The 16,734-nt window shown below is 44.2% G+C and overlaps 2 protein-coding genes across 3 annotated transcripts; one reads left to right on the forward strand and one right to left on the reverse strand.

The window, feature by feature from the left end:
- Nucleotides 1–2,946: 2,946 nt before the first annotated feature.
- LOC136699470 (zinc finger and BTB domain-containing protein 12-like) lies at nt 2,947–8,714 on the forward strand. Of its 2 annotated transcripts, none has more exons than XM_066674199.1 (5): nt 2,947–3,104; nt 4,691–4,896; nt 5,295–5,492; nt 6,412–6,588; nt 7,052–8,714. In XM_066674199.1, exons 2-5 carry the CDS (start codon nt 4,693–4,695, stop codon nt 8,066–8,068), a joined length of 1,596 nt encoding a protein of 531 aa, XP_066530296.1. In that variant the 5' UTR covers nt 2,947–3,104; nt 4,691–4,692; the 3' UTR covers nt 8,069–8,714. The 2 variants fall into 2 exon arrangements, with proteins under 2 accessions (XP_066530296.1, XP_066530297.1); XM_066674200.1 differs by having other exon boundaries at nt 5,298–5,492.
- A 193-nt stretch (nt 8,715–8,907) lies between these two features.
- Nucleotides 8,908–16,664, reverse strand: nelfe (negative elongation factor complex member E). The gene is made up of 12 exons (XM_066674201.1): nt 16,513–16,664; nt 14,667–14,751; nt 14,163–14,232; nt 12,538–12,683; nt 12,321–12,395; nt 12,177–12,214; nt 11,785–12,086; nt 11,133–11,277; nt 10,579–10,633; nt 9,976–10,078; nt 9,155–9,882; nt 8,908–9,044 (listed from the first exon to the last, which is right to left on the reverse strand). Exons 2-11 carry the CDS (start codon nt 14,739–14,741, stop codon nt 9,809–9,811), a joined length of 1,083 nt encoding a protein of 360 aa, XP_066530298.1. The 5' UTR covers nt 14,742–14,751; nt 16,513–16,664; the 3' UTR covers nt 8,908–9,044; nt 9,155–9,808.
- Between the last annotated feature and the right edge of the window lie 70 nt (nt 16,665–16,734).

The raw sequence follows: 16,734 nt of genomic DNA on the forward strand, positions 1-16,734 counted from the left end.
TTTTCTCAGTGCGGGCTTCTTTCTAGCTGAACGTCATTTAAACCCATTGTGTGGAGTTGTCTTCCCACAGTGGAAAGATGGCTGTGAAAGTGGAGGTTTGTTTCTTTCAAAGAAAAAAGAGCTGTTTGTCTGACATGGACATATTTGGTGGGATACATGGTCTTGTGTGGCCTTTAGGGGTCCTGTTTCCTCTTTTAATAACTTGTTAAACTTTTAAACAGCTTCAAATAAACTCCAGCTGATGCAGAAAGCCGTAGCTAAATTATATTGTGTTGGTTCTGTCCTTGGTTATAATTGTGTTCTTTATTTAAACTCATCCACTCTCTCTCACTTTACTGACCTATTTACCTGTTCATACATGTCCTCATAGTCTTCATACAGCGAATCCTCATTACCTTTAAAGAGGCATTAGTAATCTGAACATTTCTGCCCTTTGAATAGACCCTGTATTCTGTTTTGTATGTTTATTATTCATTTGTTCATTCTCTTATCTCTCATGGCTCTTGTTGAGCCATCAACAAAACAGGAAGACAGGTTCCTGTTTTGAGTCTTGGTTCCTCTCCAGTGTTTCTTCCTCTTGCTCTGAGCAGCTTTTCTGTACAGATTTCTGAACAGCTGCAAATGCCTGGGTAGACATTTGGCAAGTCTGGATTCACTGGACACTGGATTATCCACTATTCTGGAAAAATTAAATGTCCATTTTTGCAAGCATCCACAGGATATAAAAAATCCCTGCTTCCCCAAAAAGTCCAAGTTAAGATTCTATAAAAATATTTCACTTTTAAAAGAGGATTCTGAAAGACTTTGCAACTCTGGGGGTGTAATTATGCAGAAATAATTAAAGTTCTAAGGGGAATTCTAAAAACGTTCCTTGTAATTTTTTTTTAAACGTCTTTCAAGTATCAGCCTACCACGAGGAAATTTCAAATAAAGGTTTTAAAAACAAATGAGTTTTCAGTTTTTTTAGCTTTATTTAATTGGAAAATACACAAAATATTTCCTATGTTGTCACTGACTAACTTGATTTTTCATTCGTTGTCTGTAAGCGAACTGTCTGTATCCAGTTCAGGGTTACAGTGGGGCACCAGTCCTTAAAAACATGACACCCACTCACACTTAAGGACACTTTTGAGTCACCAATCCAACTACCAATGTGTGTTTTTGGACTGTGGGAGGAAACCCACACAGACACGGGGAGAACACACCACACTCCTCACAGACAGTCACCCGGAGGAAACCCACACAGACACAGAGAGAACACACCACACTCCTCACAGACAGTCACCCGGAGGAAACCCACACAGACACAGAGAGAACACACCACACTCCTCACAGACAGTCACCCGGAGGAAACCCACGCAGACACAGAGAGAACACACCACACTCCTCACAGACAGTCACCTGGAGGAAACCCACGCAGACACAGGGAGAACACACCACACTCCTCACAGACAGTCACCCGGAGGAAACCCACACAGACACAGAGAGAACACACCACACTCCTCACAGACAGTCACCTGGAGGAAACCCACGCAGACACAGGGAGAACACACCACACTCCTCACAGACAGTCACCCGGAGGAAACCCACACAGACACAGGGAGAACACACCACACTCCTCACAGACAGTCACCCGGAGGAAACCCACACAGACACAGGGAGAACACACCACACTCCTCACAGACAGTCACCCGGAGGAAACCCACGCAGACACAATGAGAACACACCACACTGCTCACAGTCAGTCACCCGGAGGAAACCCACGCAGACACAGAGAGAACACACCACACTCCTCACAGACAGTCACCCGGAGGAAACCTACGCAGACACGGGGAGAACACACCACACTCCTCACAGACAGTCACCCGGAGGAAACCTACGCAGACACAGGGAGAACACACCACACTCCTCACAGACAGTCACCCGGAGGAAACCCACGCAGACACAGAGAGAACACACCACACTCCTCACCGACAGTCACCCGGAGGAAACCTACGCAGACACAGGGAGAACACACCACACTCCTCACAGACAGTCACCTGGTGCAGAACTCAAGCCCACAACCTCCAGGTCCCTGGAGCTGTGACAGTGACACCACCTGTTCCCCATTAACTTGATGTCTGCTTTGAACACGCTTCAAATTAAAGTTGAGATGGAGATGTTTACCATGTTTTAATAATTTAGAAATCGAGGATACTAATTGTTTCAGTTTTTCAAGTGAATTTTTTTTGCCTGTTTTCGCTGCTCAACAGTCAGGACTAGACGGCAGGAAGGTCAGTCACGCTCTGTGTGTCAGTAATACCACGCTGTTGTAAAAGATACAGAATGAGGCCTTGCTGAAATAACCATACACTTCCCAGGAATAGATGACACCATGATGGCTCTCTAAAATCCAAGTACACCTACAAAACATAAAGACACGGTTCTGCACAGATGTATGGCTTTCTCTTGGGAAAACAGTTTCAGGTTGCATTTCTTGATGCAGTGGCAGACTCTTCTAAGTGTTTTCCTAAGTACTCCTGAGCATTATTGTGACCGTTTTTTCATGCCCAAAGGTTAAGTACATTCAGCAGTGGTATCTGGCCTTGTCCTACAATAATCACTCTTATTTTGCTTGTCCCACCTTTTTTGAGTGTGATGCAGGCATCAAATAATAAATCTGTATATATGTACAATATAAACTCAAGTTGTTCAGTGAAAATAAATAATGTTTTTTTTTTATTTGTTTTAGAAGATGAACAAATCACACTTTCTTGTTTTTACTGCATTTTATATAATGTCCTAACATTTTATGGAAATTGGTTTGTAATTCTTTCAACATTGAACTCTGCAGACATCAAGTTTCCATCAACAACTTCCCTAGTTTCACATCAACATTCTGATTTAATGTTTTGGTGATTTAATGTTAGTTATCCAGGAAATTTGCGAAGGCGGTGGAGTTTCCCTTTGCAACAGCTGTCGGAATTGAGTCCTAGTCCCAGTCTCAACCCGGCCGCCGTAGTGCTGCGATGGGGAAGTAAACAGTGGCGCGGCGGAGGGAATTCAGCTTTGTGTCGGAGATTGGTTTTGTTTTCGGAGTCTGAGAGGTTATTCGAGCGCCTGAGGTGAGTTACAAAAAACGGAGGGTCGAAAAACCAAACAGCTACAGCAGCGCCTGGGGAGAGCCTACATGGGTAACACAGGGACAATGGACCCTGCCGTTAGCTGCAGACTCAAGCTAGCAGCTCCTCACTTTCATCTTTAATTTATAAGCTTTTAGGACTCCGTTTAGAGTAAAGTTTCTATTTCTATACGGTTTAGTTTGATCCAAACTCCAGCTGCACTGTCAGCCTTAAAGCAGACCCTTGGCGAGAAAAACCAGCCGCTAACCTCATCTTAACCCTGTTCTGATTGTTATTACTGAGGGGCTGAAGTTGGCTTTTTATTGGAATTTTACGCTCCACCTTAAACGGCTTTAACCGATGCAGCGGTTACGAGGCGCCAGTGTGGAGCAGCCGCGTTATTTAAGGTGGAACTGAATATTCCGTAGAGCACTGAATCCGCCTGAAGTTTAGTTTCTAATATTTGCTTAATATCAAACACTCTACAAGCTTCTGAATCCGTGTCCACGAGGTTTTCGTGGGAAGGAGATATTTAGTGTGGTTTTAAATGTCTTATTCCTAAACGTATTTAAGCTGTTCATAAATCATATTTTTGAATTGATGTCACTAGCAGTAACAAAAAATTAAAAAGAATTGACGCTACTTTAAATTGCATAGGAACAAGAAGTTTAATGCAGGGGAACTACTTATGTTGTGGGAACCTGATGTTTATATATCTTGTTCCCACACCTTAACTCACTCCCATTCCTTATTGTATTGGAGGGATGTCACCAGTCCATAGCTCTTACTTCTGCGTGTGAAAAGAAGAAAAATGCCTGAATTTCCAAGGACATGTGGCTGAGACTGTATCTGCAGTATTAATTCAGTCTGCGCCAATGTGAACACTATGAGGCTCTGATCCTGATGATCCAACCTTGATTATTTCCTAATGTGTGATTCTTTAAAGTAGAGCCCTGTTCTGAAACTCTGGGAGAAGTATTAACATCATATGATCATGTAGCACTGTTATTTAACAGCGGTTCCTGTATTTACTGTCACTGATGACCAGATGTTGCATTTCAGTTTCTGTGGCTTAAACCCGGTGTTTAGTTCTGTAGAAACAGTGTATCGCTCATCAGTGTTCAGTACCCAACTTGTATCAGGAATGTGTATGGGAGTAAGGGATTTTGAGCTTTGGCTGGTGTCTGAAATGTATTTACGTGGGTTATATGTCAGCGCTGATGTCGAAGCCAGTACACGCAGTTTCTAAAATATTAAATCTATTAAAAGAGGTAGAGATAGTGAGACTCCTAACTACTGTGTCCTGTTAGACCTGTTGGAGCACAAAGCTGTTGTTGCAGAGAGACACATTATTATTATGACATGATTATTACATCTTGTCTATTATTTAGCCTGCGGTCATAACCTGCTGTATAGATTTGATCATAAATAAATTTTAAGGCTACACCCAGCTCCACTATTAACAACTCGGTCAAGAATTACTGCACCTTCGATGCACGCACCTTTGCTGATATTCTAAACACTGAGGATCCCTGAACCCTCTACTGTGCTGCTGGAGTTCGTTACTGACTTTGTTTCCTGTTGCTCAGAGATGGATATGGTGTGTTTCCGTTTACCGGGGCATGGCGACATTGCCCTGAGGAACATGAACTCTCTACGAGAGCAGCTGCACTTCTGCGACATCACCATCATGGCAGGAGGCAAGAGGATGTTCCGTGGTCATAAAGTGGTGCTGGCAGCCTGCTCCTCCTTTCTCAGGGACCAGTTCCTGTTGAATCCCTCAGCAGAATTACAGGTACTACGATGGGTGATACTATTGTAGTTTTCCAGTTCTTGTTATTTATTGAGGTAATCTATTATCTGTGGTTTTCATTGTCATTAAAAATAGAAAAAACAGGGATGTCCCCAGTCATGCCACAGCCGTCTTCGGTTGTGAATTCAAGAAGGCGTCCGTCCTTCTGTGTTCTTAGTATGGCACTCCAACACGTCACTCAGCGTAGTTTACTTAACAAAATTGGACTAATACTCTTCCCCGCTAAGTGTGTTGAGCTCTTTATTTTGTTGTATTTGAAACAGGCGATGACTGGATTGTGGAGCATTGGTTATATTGGAGAGAGAGAGAGAGAGAGAGAAAAAAACATAGATAAACTTTCTTCCTTGCTGTCTTTGTTCTTTGCCCTTTAATCTATCCAGCAGGTGTCAGTGCTGCACAGCTCTACAGTGATGCGAGAGCTCCTGCAGTCCTGTTACACAGGCATTCTGCAGTTTAGCGCCAAAGAGATTGTAAATTACCTGACTGCAGCCAGCTACCTCCAAATGGAGCACGTGGTGGAGAAATGCAGGGGAGCGCTGAGCCGGTATCTGCAACCCAAGAACGACAATCCACTAGGAGTGAGTGTGCGCTTCATTTTACATACAATAAGGTTAGACGATACTTCAATTGTCCCTCAGTGTTACAGCAGCAAAGGGTTAACAAGGCACTCAGTAGTGAAAGAGGTAACAAAGCTATACAGTATTGTAACTCCATCCATCCATCCATCCATCCATTATCCACTGCTTATCCGGGTCCAGGTCATGGAGGAAGCATTCGGAACAAAGAAACCCAGACCTCCCTCTCCCCAGCCACCGCCTCCCGCTCCTCCGTGGGTATACCGAGGTGTTCCCAGGCCAGTCGAGACATGTAGTCTCTCCAGCGTGTTCTTGGTCTGCCCCGGGGCCTCCTCCCCGTTGGACATGCCCGGAACACCTCCAATATTACAACTGATAATGATAAATATTAAAAAATCTGTACACCAAAGTGCACACAAAATCTGTATTTTAGGTGAGCTCTTATTAATACCTCTGAGCTCAAAACAAAATGCCCTTGTGTGTTCTCACTCTGGAAGCATCCTCCATCCTCTGTTCCTCTGACTGCTTATGAAGAACTGATGCACCTTTTAAGGATGTCTCATTTTCATTTCAGAACCTCTGACTCTAGAAACCAGGAGTTGGCCTGTCACATTGAGATCTGTTATCAACGTTATTGAATTAGCATTTTTCCCTGATCTCATGAAAGCCATGATAATTAGCCGATGATTAGAAGTAGTCATGCTCAGTGAGGCAGGATGCTAAACTGCTTTGGTTTGCTAGGACTGGAGATGGGCATAGGACATGTGATGGCAGTACTGTGATGGGGCATTCGCTTCAGCCCAGAGTGTAAAAATATTTTTAAAAAAACTACATTGACTTGTTGTATAGAATTTCTTCTGTCAGTTTGTCACTTCTTAATTTGTCATCTTCTGTCTTTATTCATCAATTTGCACTCCCTCAGACAATGAAAGGAGAGGATTCCCAGTCCATTCCAGTGATTGTGAGTGGAAGTGCCTCAGCTTCTTCTGAGCACGCCTCATCGCTGCAGCCTCACAGCTCAGAGGAGGAACCCCAGGTGGCTGGTTTGGAAGGCCAGGTCATGCATCACGGAGATGATGAGGATTTGTCCATGCGGCAGGTAAATTCATTTGCATTTAATGTTCACCACACTTTAATAATGCCTTAATGATCCAGCGACAAGGGCTGGGGACTGAAATTTAACACTTAAATTAAATTAATTTTATTGTCATTGCACGAGGAAGTTGTGCTTCTGCATTTAACCCATCCATGCCACACACACACACACACACACTAGTGAATTTGGGGGCAGTGAGTACACACACCCCCAGAGTGTTGGGCAGCCACCCCAGAGCCCAGGAAGACAGCCCTGTTCCTTCACTCCCTTCGCCACATCCTGCAGCCAACAAATTTACTCCTGTGCTAATGTTTGTTTAACTTATTTCTGAAGGGTTTGGTTCAGTCGTGTACGCCACAGATTGGAGAAGCCATGCCCCATTTGAAGGGAGTGTGGATAGAAGTACAGTTTAGGATTTTGTGTTCAGGTTTTTATAAGCGATTGACTTATTTTAATGTGTTTACAGGTCAGAGCGCCGGACCCCTCTGGATGTATTCAGGATGAAGAGGCTAGGAATGACTTCAACATCTTCCACCAGGTGCACATCAAAGATGACCACCGAGACCCTGAGGAAGATGCTGATATCCGGGAGCAGGCCAGGGAGGCAATGGATTTGATGGGGCTGCAGGTGAGAGGAGAGGAGCAGGGCAGGGACGACGGCGGGGCGGCGGGAAGCAGCCAGAGGCCTGGAGTACGCTACTGGAGGCGGAGGTACGGGGAGCCGAGGAGAGGCAGGGGGCGGGGCTTTAAACACAGAAGGCGCTACACCTTCCACGACCGAAGGCCTATGGGGAACTTTCAGCAGGCCTGGCGTTTCCCCACTTCCGATGAAATTATGGGGAATTTCGCAGCGAGCATTGCTTCAGAATACCTCACAGCCCAGGCTCTTACAGACGGGACACTGCCAGTAGAGTACCAGCACCCAGAAGGTGCGGAAAACATCCCAGGAACGGACTCGGCCCCGGGAGACTTTCACATGGACGGCTCTGGCACAGATGAAGACATAGGAGTCGTGGGGCTACCCACAGACGAGGAAGGCAGAGGAGACGACTCTGTGGCCGTGGTAGGGTCCACGTCCTGCGTCACGGGGACTGTAGCCTGCGAGCACTGCGGCCTGGCCTTCTCCTCCGTGCAGGACCTCGCCGTCCACTCGCGCTCCACGCATCTGCTGTACGTGTGTCCGTGCTGCGGAAAGCACTTCAGCCACTCCTCCAACCTCAGCCGCCACATGGTGGTCCACCGCACGGCCAAGCTCCACACCTGCCCACTGTGCCACAAGACCTTCACGCAGAAGTCCACGCTGTGCGACCACATGAACATGCACAGTGGAGAGCGACCGCACGTCTGCGCCTTCTGCCACGTATGCTTCGCGCACAAACCCGCACTCCGGCGCCACCTGAAGGAGCAGCATGGCAAGACCACCGCTCAGAACTACATGGAGATCCAGAGGGAGACTGGGCAAGGTGTGGTAGGAGAGGTTTAAGGTGACTTAGAGCTTAGCTGGAAATATAAAGTAGCCTTAGAGAGGGACTGATAGATTTCTGAGGTCTCTTGTGCCTCCTTGTGTTGAGGTTTAAAGGGAAGATCCTGACACAAAGTGCTTAGACAATTCCTTTTTATTAGGACTGCACAATATGGTCACAGGTGCGTGTGTGTTACAATAAATTGTAAAGGAATGTTACTATGTCGTGTGCAAAGTGTTAGGGACCCCATTTTGTTGATTTTCTAATTGAAAACCCAACACATTTTTATGGAGAACACTGCGCTACAAAGAGCAGCCTTGTTACTGTGTGTGCTGAACGGCAGCTGAATTTAAATTTTAAAAAATGTGGCTGGTGCAAATGTTACAGCAGGTTTTTATATATTTTTTTATTATTTAACTCCACAAATAAATAGGAAAGTCCGTAATTAGATCGTATTCAAACATTTGCACACGTCTGTATAGACGCACTGGGAAAGTTTATTAATAAAGCCTGGCTTTTGCGGAAGGCCTGTACATGACGACAATATTGTGCAGCCCTCATGCACTTGCCAAATGTAATCCACACCTCGGCTTTATCAGTCGTAAGAGACACACTGTGCTGAACGATAAACGCTAAATCACACTCATGTAAACAGTTTGTAGTACCACAGCAGAACAATTAGAACTTTTTCTACCTTTCTCAAGACCGAAATCACATGCATGCCAGGTCAGGATCTGCTCAACCTGTATCTCTGAGGCATGCCCTAGTCCTGAACCAACTGCTTCAAGTCCACATGTATACTTAAGTGGAACGTCTCGCTCTCACAGGTCTGAAGTTTGCATGGGACAGGCATTTGGGTGTCAGGATCTGACCCTGGCTCCGTAGGTCAGTTCAGTGATGTTGATGAGGCCATGCTCTCACTATTTAGGGAGCTGGTCATGTAAATCTGTGCCTCATCGCTGAACTATTTAGGAAACACTATGTAAACAGACCTCACTGTGGGGGGAAAAACAAGAACAAATTCTGTGTCAGTTTAATTGCTGTGTATGTTTATGTATTCAGTAACTAGCCACTGTGGCAAATCAATAAACAAGTTAATAACTCACCAGGAACTTTGTAGTGATGAGTTTGTTCCTTGTTGTCTGTTTTTTTAAAACGTGAAGTATATGATCCACAGACACAATCATCTCCTCTGGTGACGCTCTGATTTTAGTTCCTGCTTGAAACATTTTGTAGCAAATGAAATGCTGCTCCATGGGGTTCCAGTCGGGGTAATAGACTTTTGTGGTAATTCAATTATTTGTTGGCCAGAGTACGCTCACCATGTTGTGATTTTTCATGTCTCTAAGGAATTGACAATGGTCATATGTGCTCTTTTGCAAGAAGTCTGTCGTCTCTGCCCAGACACATCTACACCCTAGTTTTTCCTCCACCGGTTATAGAAGAACGTCCAATTTTTTCTTTTTTAAATTGTTCAGCTGCCAGTCTCCGGCTGTGAATGCCATATGTAAAACCATTAGCGCTCTTGTACCAAATTATGGCCAGACACCACTGATGCCAAACGTTGTAATGACAAATTTTAATTGAGTGCCATGAAGCAAAGGAGAGATGAGCTGATCAGCTACATTAAGGAGTGGAAAAAGCTTGGACCCAAGTCAAAAAGACTTGGACTCAATTGAAAAATGTGATACATAACAAAAAAAAATTCAAACACTTCACACAGAGTCCAAACATTTAGTCTTCATCTCCAAATAAACTCCTCAGAGGAAATCTTCGCTGTAAACGACTTGATTCCGTTTATCTCTGTACGAACCCTTGGCGCTGTTTTGAACGGCTGAAAGATAGACAAGGAACAAAGTTGAACAGCTTAATCCAAGAATAAACAGTAAGTTGCATGTCCATGTCTTTGCTCGGTGCTGTAACTCACCCAGGGAAGCCCACACAGATTTTCCTGTAGCTGCATCCAACATTGGCTGCTTCCTGGCGATACTGACTTTGATAGTAACGTCTCCCACTGTGACACCATTAAGCTGTACGAGGAATACAAATATATTACAAGCTCATTTACAAACCACAGCATCTAAACCTTGTCAGCATGTTTAACTAAAATGAATCCAATTGTTTAGTGAAGTAACCTAAGTGATATTATAACAGCCTTTCATACAAAAAGCTCAAAGTGCTTTAGAGCCAAGCCACATAACAGGCTCTGGAATATTTTTACTAATCTTCACTGATTTTAAAAAGGTTAACTAAGTTGAATATAACGACTCGTGTCGTTGCAAAAACCTAATAATTATGAATTGAGGTATTTTAAATCTGACGGGCGGCACGGTGGTGCAGCAGGTAGTGTAGCAGTCACACAGCTCCAGGTGACTGTCTGTGAGGAGTGTGGTGTGTTCTCCCTGTGTCTGCGTGGGTTTCCTCCGGGTGACTGTCTGTGAGGAGTGTGGTGTGTTCTCCCTGTGTCTGCGTGGGTTTCCTCCGGGTGACTGTCTGTGAGGAGTTTGGTGTGTTCTCCCAGCGGACTCACCTCTGCTACAGCCTGATCTGCTGACTCCATCTTCTCAAATGTGACAAAGGCACAGCTTGAAAGAGAAAAGGAGGAGATAGAAAAAGAATTTTCACATGTTTATTTGGTAACTGTATAACTCTTAAACAAGCACAGAGGGGACTTGTTCTGTTGAGCACAGAAACTGAACAGTAGATGAAGAACAGCTGCGGTTTGTGCGGTTACAGTCAATAAATCGTAAAAAGAATTCAACGTTTTTCCTTTTTTCTTTAAGCAATTTTGTGGACATGAAAAAAAAAATGTATCCATGGAAAACTAGCCCTAAAAACTGTTTTCAACCTTGGTGAAAGTTTATCTGTGTCTTAAACTTGCCCTAAGAGCTTGGTAATTAATTTATAAATGGATGTAGTGATGAAAACATGCAGTGATTCCTGGACTAGAATCTGACACTGCCATTCTGGGATAAACTTAGGCTCAGCCCTGAGGCACTGTACTTATGAATACTATTATTTAATAACTGCAGTGTTTCTACAATTTAATTATTCACAGGCTAACAGTAAAACTCAGACTCCTACTTGCGCGGTGAATCCATGGAGAGGTCGATGATGGTGCCGTGCTGAGAGAAAGCCGTCCGCAGACTGTCTTCCACCAGCCCTGCACCGTACACATACACCGTGTTTCCCTTCCTCACGCTCCGCCGCTCCGGGTACGAGTCTGAACCTGAGCATCCACACAGGAGACAGACAATCAGCAGTGTATCATCTAAATACGTAGAAAGCAAACCATTAGGAATTTGAAACCTGGGTTGACCCCCCTGTAACTACACCTGGTGGAGACTGTCACTGTCCTTGTTTCTACACTCACTACCCATTTTCTCAGCTCCACTGATCATACAGGAGCAACTTGTAGTTGTACAATTAAAGACTGCAGTACATCCGTTGCTCTGCATACTTTGTTAGCCTCCTTTCAACCTGGGTAGGGTAGGTATTATTATTTGGCTGGGGAATCATTCTCAGCATCCTGTGGGCACTGGAAGCCAAGTATGCAGAGCAACAGACGGACTACAGTTTATAACAGTAGTCCTACAAATGCTTCTGCATGGTCAGTGGAGCTGTTCAAACAGAACTGTAGTCAGTACAGAAACGAGGACATATAAATGTCATCACTGATCAGTGTATAGGACAGGTGTTTCTGATAAAACGGCTAGTGAGTTTAGACAGTATTTACGCCTGAAAGTTCCCTCTCTTTCTCGGTCCCTCTCTCGGTCCCTCTCTCTGTCTCTCTCTCGGTCCCGGCTCCTATCTCTGTCTCTCTCCCGTTCTCGGTCTCTCTCTCTGTCGCGGCTCCATTCACGGTCGCGGTCCCTCTCCCTCTCCCGATCTCGCTCTCTGTCTCTTTCATGGTCTCGCTCTCTCTCTCGCTCTCGGTCTCTGTCCTGCTCTCTTTCACGATCGCGGTCAAATTCACGGCTGGGCGGCAACCCTCCTCCATCCTCTTCATCTCGAGAGCGCTCTCCAGAGCTGACAAAACTGCAGAGGGAAGAGAGCAGGTGGATTATAGCACACAAGTCCTGACGCATGTGTAAGTTTCCCCACTGATCCGGTTTCCCTGGAGCTTACCTCTCATACAGAGACTTTCGGTGAGATCGTTTAGCAGACTGTAAAAGGAGAATGAACATTTTACTAAGCTTTGGGGGCACAGATAAAAGCATGTTATGGGTTAACACAGACAGTGTAACTTTTATCTGCGGTGATCAGCAGTACCTCAGCAGGCTCCTCGTCTGTGGATACACTTCTCTGGAACGGAAGGAATGCTGGAACCGGGCCTTTCTCTGGATCCTGACATAAAATAAAATATGGAGTATTTAATTATGATTTTATTCGGTCAGTTTACGAAATCATTATACACCACATTATAAGCGCGGTGGCAGTGAATAGTAGGGACAAACGTTGGCTGTTAGAAGCTAATGTGAAGGCTTACCTTTAACTTCCCCTCAAGTGTTCTGGACCTCTTGAAGCCGGAGTTCTTGTTCTCTGATTTGATGGCACTAATCGCTCCGGATTTGATGAGCATTTTGGCCTGTTCAGTGGCCGTCGCTGTGTCCACCACAGGCTGATCTGACAAGGCTTTTCAAAAACAAAACCCAATCAGACATTCTTCAAACACTTAGTTCCTTTTTGGCCCACAGACCTCACTTGCTGATACTCCATCTGATGATGTTTATTCAATGAAAAACTATGTGTTTTTAATTATCACTGCGTTATTAAACACGCAGCTGCTTTAGAGAGAATTCCACCAATGTTTCTCAACATTTCTGAATACGTAAATTGTTCAGTGCTGACAACAGGATTGTGACAGACATCTGAAGAGTTTTATTAAATAGTTAGAAGAATGCTTTTATAAGTTTATTTTTGTACACATTCTTGGAGACAGGAACAGTGCTCAAAGAGAAAGTATTCTCTCAAATTAATATCCTATTTATTATTACTATGTTTCTGAGTATTGTTGCTGTCCAAATAAAAACACGCATCTCCCAAAATATTAACTTTACAGGAGAAGGAAAAAAAAAATCCTAAATTTCAATGGAGGTCAACGTATCATTTCCAGTCAATGTTGGAGCATTTCTATTGGTTCATTTATTATGCCATTTTCACACAATGTGAAGGACAGCCACTGTGTTCGAATTATGTATTCATTCATTCATTCATTCATTATCTGTAACCCTTATCCAGTTCAGGGTCGCGGTGGGTCCAGAGCCTACCTGGAATCATTGGGTGCAAGGCGGGAATACACCCAGGAGGGGGCGCCAGTCCTTCACAGGGCAACACACACACACACATTCACTCACACACCTACGGACATTTTTGAGTTGCCAATCCACCTACCAGCGTGTGTTTTTGGACTGTGGGAGGAAACCGGAGCACCCGGAGGAAACCCACGCGGACACAGGGAGAACACACCACACTCCTCACAGACAGTCACCCGGAGGAAACCCACGCAGACACAGGGAGAACACACCACACTCCTCACAGACAGTCACCCGGAGGAAACCCACGCAGACACAGGGAGAACACACCACACTCCTCACAGACAGTCACCCGGAGGAAACCCACGCAGACACAGGGAGAACACACCACACTCCTCACAGACAGATAGTCACCCGGAGGAAACCCACGCAGACACAGGGAGAACACACCACACTCCTCACAGACAGTCACCCGGAGGAAACCCACGCAGACACAGGGAGAACACACCACACTCCTCACAGACAGTCACCCGGAGCGGGAATTGAACCCACAACCTCCAGGCCCCTGGAGCTGTGTGAATGCAACACTACCTGCTGCACCACCGTAAACTGAAAATCGAGAAACATGTTTTTAATTAGACAGCGACGATAGGTTCCATACAAAAACTCATAAGGATGTATTGGTTCCTTGGTCCATTTGGATACTAATTAAAATGACTACATTTGTGCTGCAGACATTGTGACCCCTGGTTCCTATCACTGTCTATCTAATGATTTAAACACTGCCCTGTGCACATGCTGAAAATGGACTGAATCCCCTTTTAAAACACGTCAAATAGTGAAGGGGAGAGAAACATACTGCGTTTAAGTCCAGCCTGGCTGGTCTGATTGCTGGAGCTCTGCTTCTTAAGTGCCAACAGGGCCTTTTTCTGTCATAAAGGGAGAAACACAGAAGATCTGCATTAGTTCTTTATGAATTAGGATAGAAGATAATACAGCTCAGTTTTTCTAAAGTAAACATTCTTGTCTGGACAATGCTTGAATATTAAAAGCCAGTGCTTGAGCATCGTCTCCTGCAGTGAAACTGCTCTGCCTTCAGGCACCAGAGATACAGACACAACTGGCAATCAGTCAAAAACTATATTTCACTGTTAAATCTGTGCTGCAATTATTCATTACGTTAATGTAGCTCTTTATTTGAGTAATCTCATTTAGATATACAACAGATACAACATTAGAAAATTTAGAAAGCCGGTCTTCCAGTTACTAAATAGTAGCCGAAATACGGGAAATGTATGACCCTGCCTCAGTCTCTGCATCATTTATCTAAAGTGTCCCACTAAGTGCTACTCGTATGTTTTACCTTTTTCTTTAACTTTGCATATTTCTTCTGCAGTGATTCCTCTTCCTCGGTCAAAGAGCTTGGGAACACGGCCATCGCTGTGGAGCTGCAGCGGAGAGTTGAGAAATCACAGACACCAGAGTTAACATTTGTTTGAAATGTGCTTTTTAACATCACTGAAGCAGCGAACACTGCAACAGAATCAAGACTCTGCTTTTAACCCATAGGTAGCAGTGAACACAAACACTCAAACACAGTGTTTGTGGGCAGTGAGGGCGCATAGGCACACACACACACACAGCTTTGGGCAACCATTAATAGTGCCCAGAGAACAATTGGGGCTATAGGCCTTGCTCAAAGGCAATTCAGCATTGATTACAGATGGAAAAGAAAGCGCTGTTCCTTTACTCCCCCAGCCCCATTTTTCCTGCCAGTCAAGGAGATCAACCCAGCAACATTTCAGTCCCAAAATCCACTTCTTTAATATTTAGGACTTGGCTCCTCTCCACTTCAACTTCTAATGCTGCACTGCAGATATTATACTGTCCTGTACTAACGGCCCTCCAGCAGGAGTAGATCAGTAACTAATACTCAGAAGTGTGTGTAGCCTAAATACACACTGCAGTATATTTACTGTTATCCAAATAAAAAGACAAGTTACAAAAAAAATGTACCCTTAGACGAACAAAAGCAGAATAACAAAAACTGTATCAGTACAGAGTAACATACGAACAAGGATCTAACACAGCGTCTGTCCACAGAGGACCTTAGGTTTGTATGACTCTCTCTCATACTATTCTTGTCTTTGTGTTTTTATTTAAATAAACTGAGGAATGTCAAAATCAGTGGCATGTCCCAGTCACAAACAGCTCAGAAACCAAGGACATGTAAATTAACATGACAAAAAATAAACAAGGGATGGAATATGAACGGCTGAAACCTAACACAAGTAAAAAAGTAGGTTCCTATCCTGATGCCCTGCGGTTTAAGTTGGAATAATTTAGTGACGTGCGGGAATAACTTAAAATGAGGGAAAATTTTAATAAGTCGTGGGAATGACTTACAAGACAGAAGAACGGCTTAAAGGGACAAGAGGTAAGATTTGGGTGTTTTGCTCCTGGGGCTCCCCTTGTTGTAATTCATTATTACACACTGTACACTGCACTGAACACTCTGAGGCAGAGGAGAGACAGGGGGGTGATTCCCTACCCTCCTCCTAAAGGTACATTCTCCCAGTTACAGCTCAGTGAAGCGTCACAAAGATTTTGAAGCTGTTATTTCAAGGTAAAAATATTACAGTGTTCCTTCAAAGACGTGGTTACAATTTAAATTTAAAATGTGTGAATGGCCTACAAAAGACAACTTAATAAGAAGAGAGGATGTCTTATTCTCACGCTTTGTTAATCCTTTTAAGACATTAAATATATAGTTCCCACGCCTTATTTTTTGTTGTTACCCTGCATTTAATTATTCCTATTATTATTATTATGTTTCTCGCCCGCCATGGTTTACTTTGAGAGCGCTACTCTTAGGAATTCTCCGTTCCACCTTAAACGGTGCATTAGTTGCAGCACACTGCATTACCATTTAAGGTGGAACGGATAATTTCAAGACGACGCAAGCGAATACGAACTTGAGTTTGTTCGGAGGAGATAAACACGGCTTTACTGGAGTATAAACACTATTAAAACAACGGGCAGATCTCCATAACCGCCTCCGACCTGTGATTAATTCGCTATTTGGCAAATGTAGATATGTATACAAAGTCAGCACCGTAAAATAGCTATATATAACCGTCCGATTTAGCTGCAGAGTGAATCTACAACTCCGTGACCGTTCATTACTTCACATAAAAGCGTGACTTTACCTCAAATATCTCCTAAATGTTTCACAAAGCAAATAAATCTGTTTTTGTTGTTGGGTCTTCTTCCTCACTCTCAATCACAAGCCCCAAACGCCGCTTGACTGCCCCCTGGAGGACACATCCGCCTCGACATTTAAGCCACCTCGTTCATAAACACACGTCCGTTTTACATAGATGAGCGAGTGGATCAGATACAGCACTGCTGCTCCGAGTTTTTAAGCAGTG

The sequence above is a fragment of the Hoplias malabaricus genome, chromosome 6 (genome assembly GCF_029633855.1).
Source record: "Hoplias malabaricus isolate fHopMal1 chromosome 6, fHopMal1.hap1, whole genome shotgun sequence".
In the NCBI taxonomy this organism is placed as follows: domain Eukaryota; kingdom Metazoa; phylum Chordata; class Actinopteri; order Characiformes; family Erythrinidae; genus Hoplias; species Hoplias malabaricus.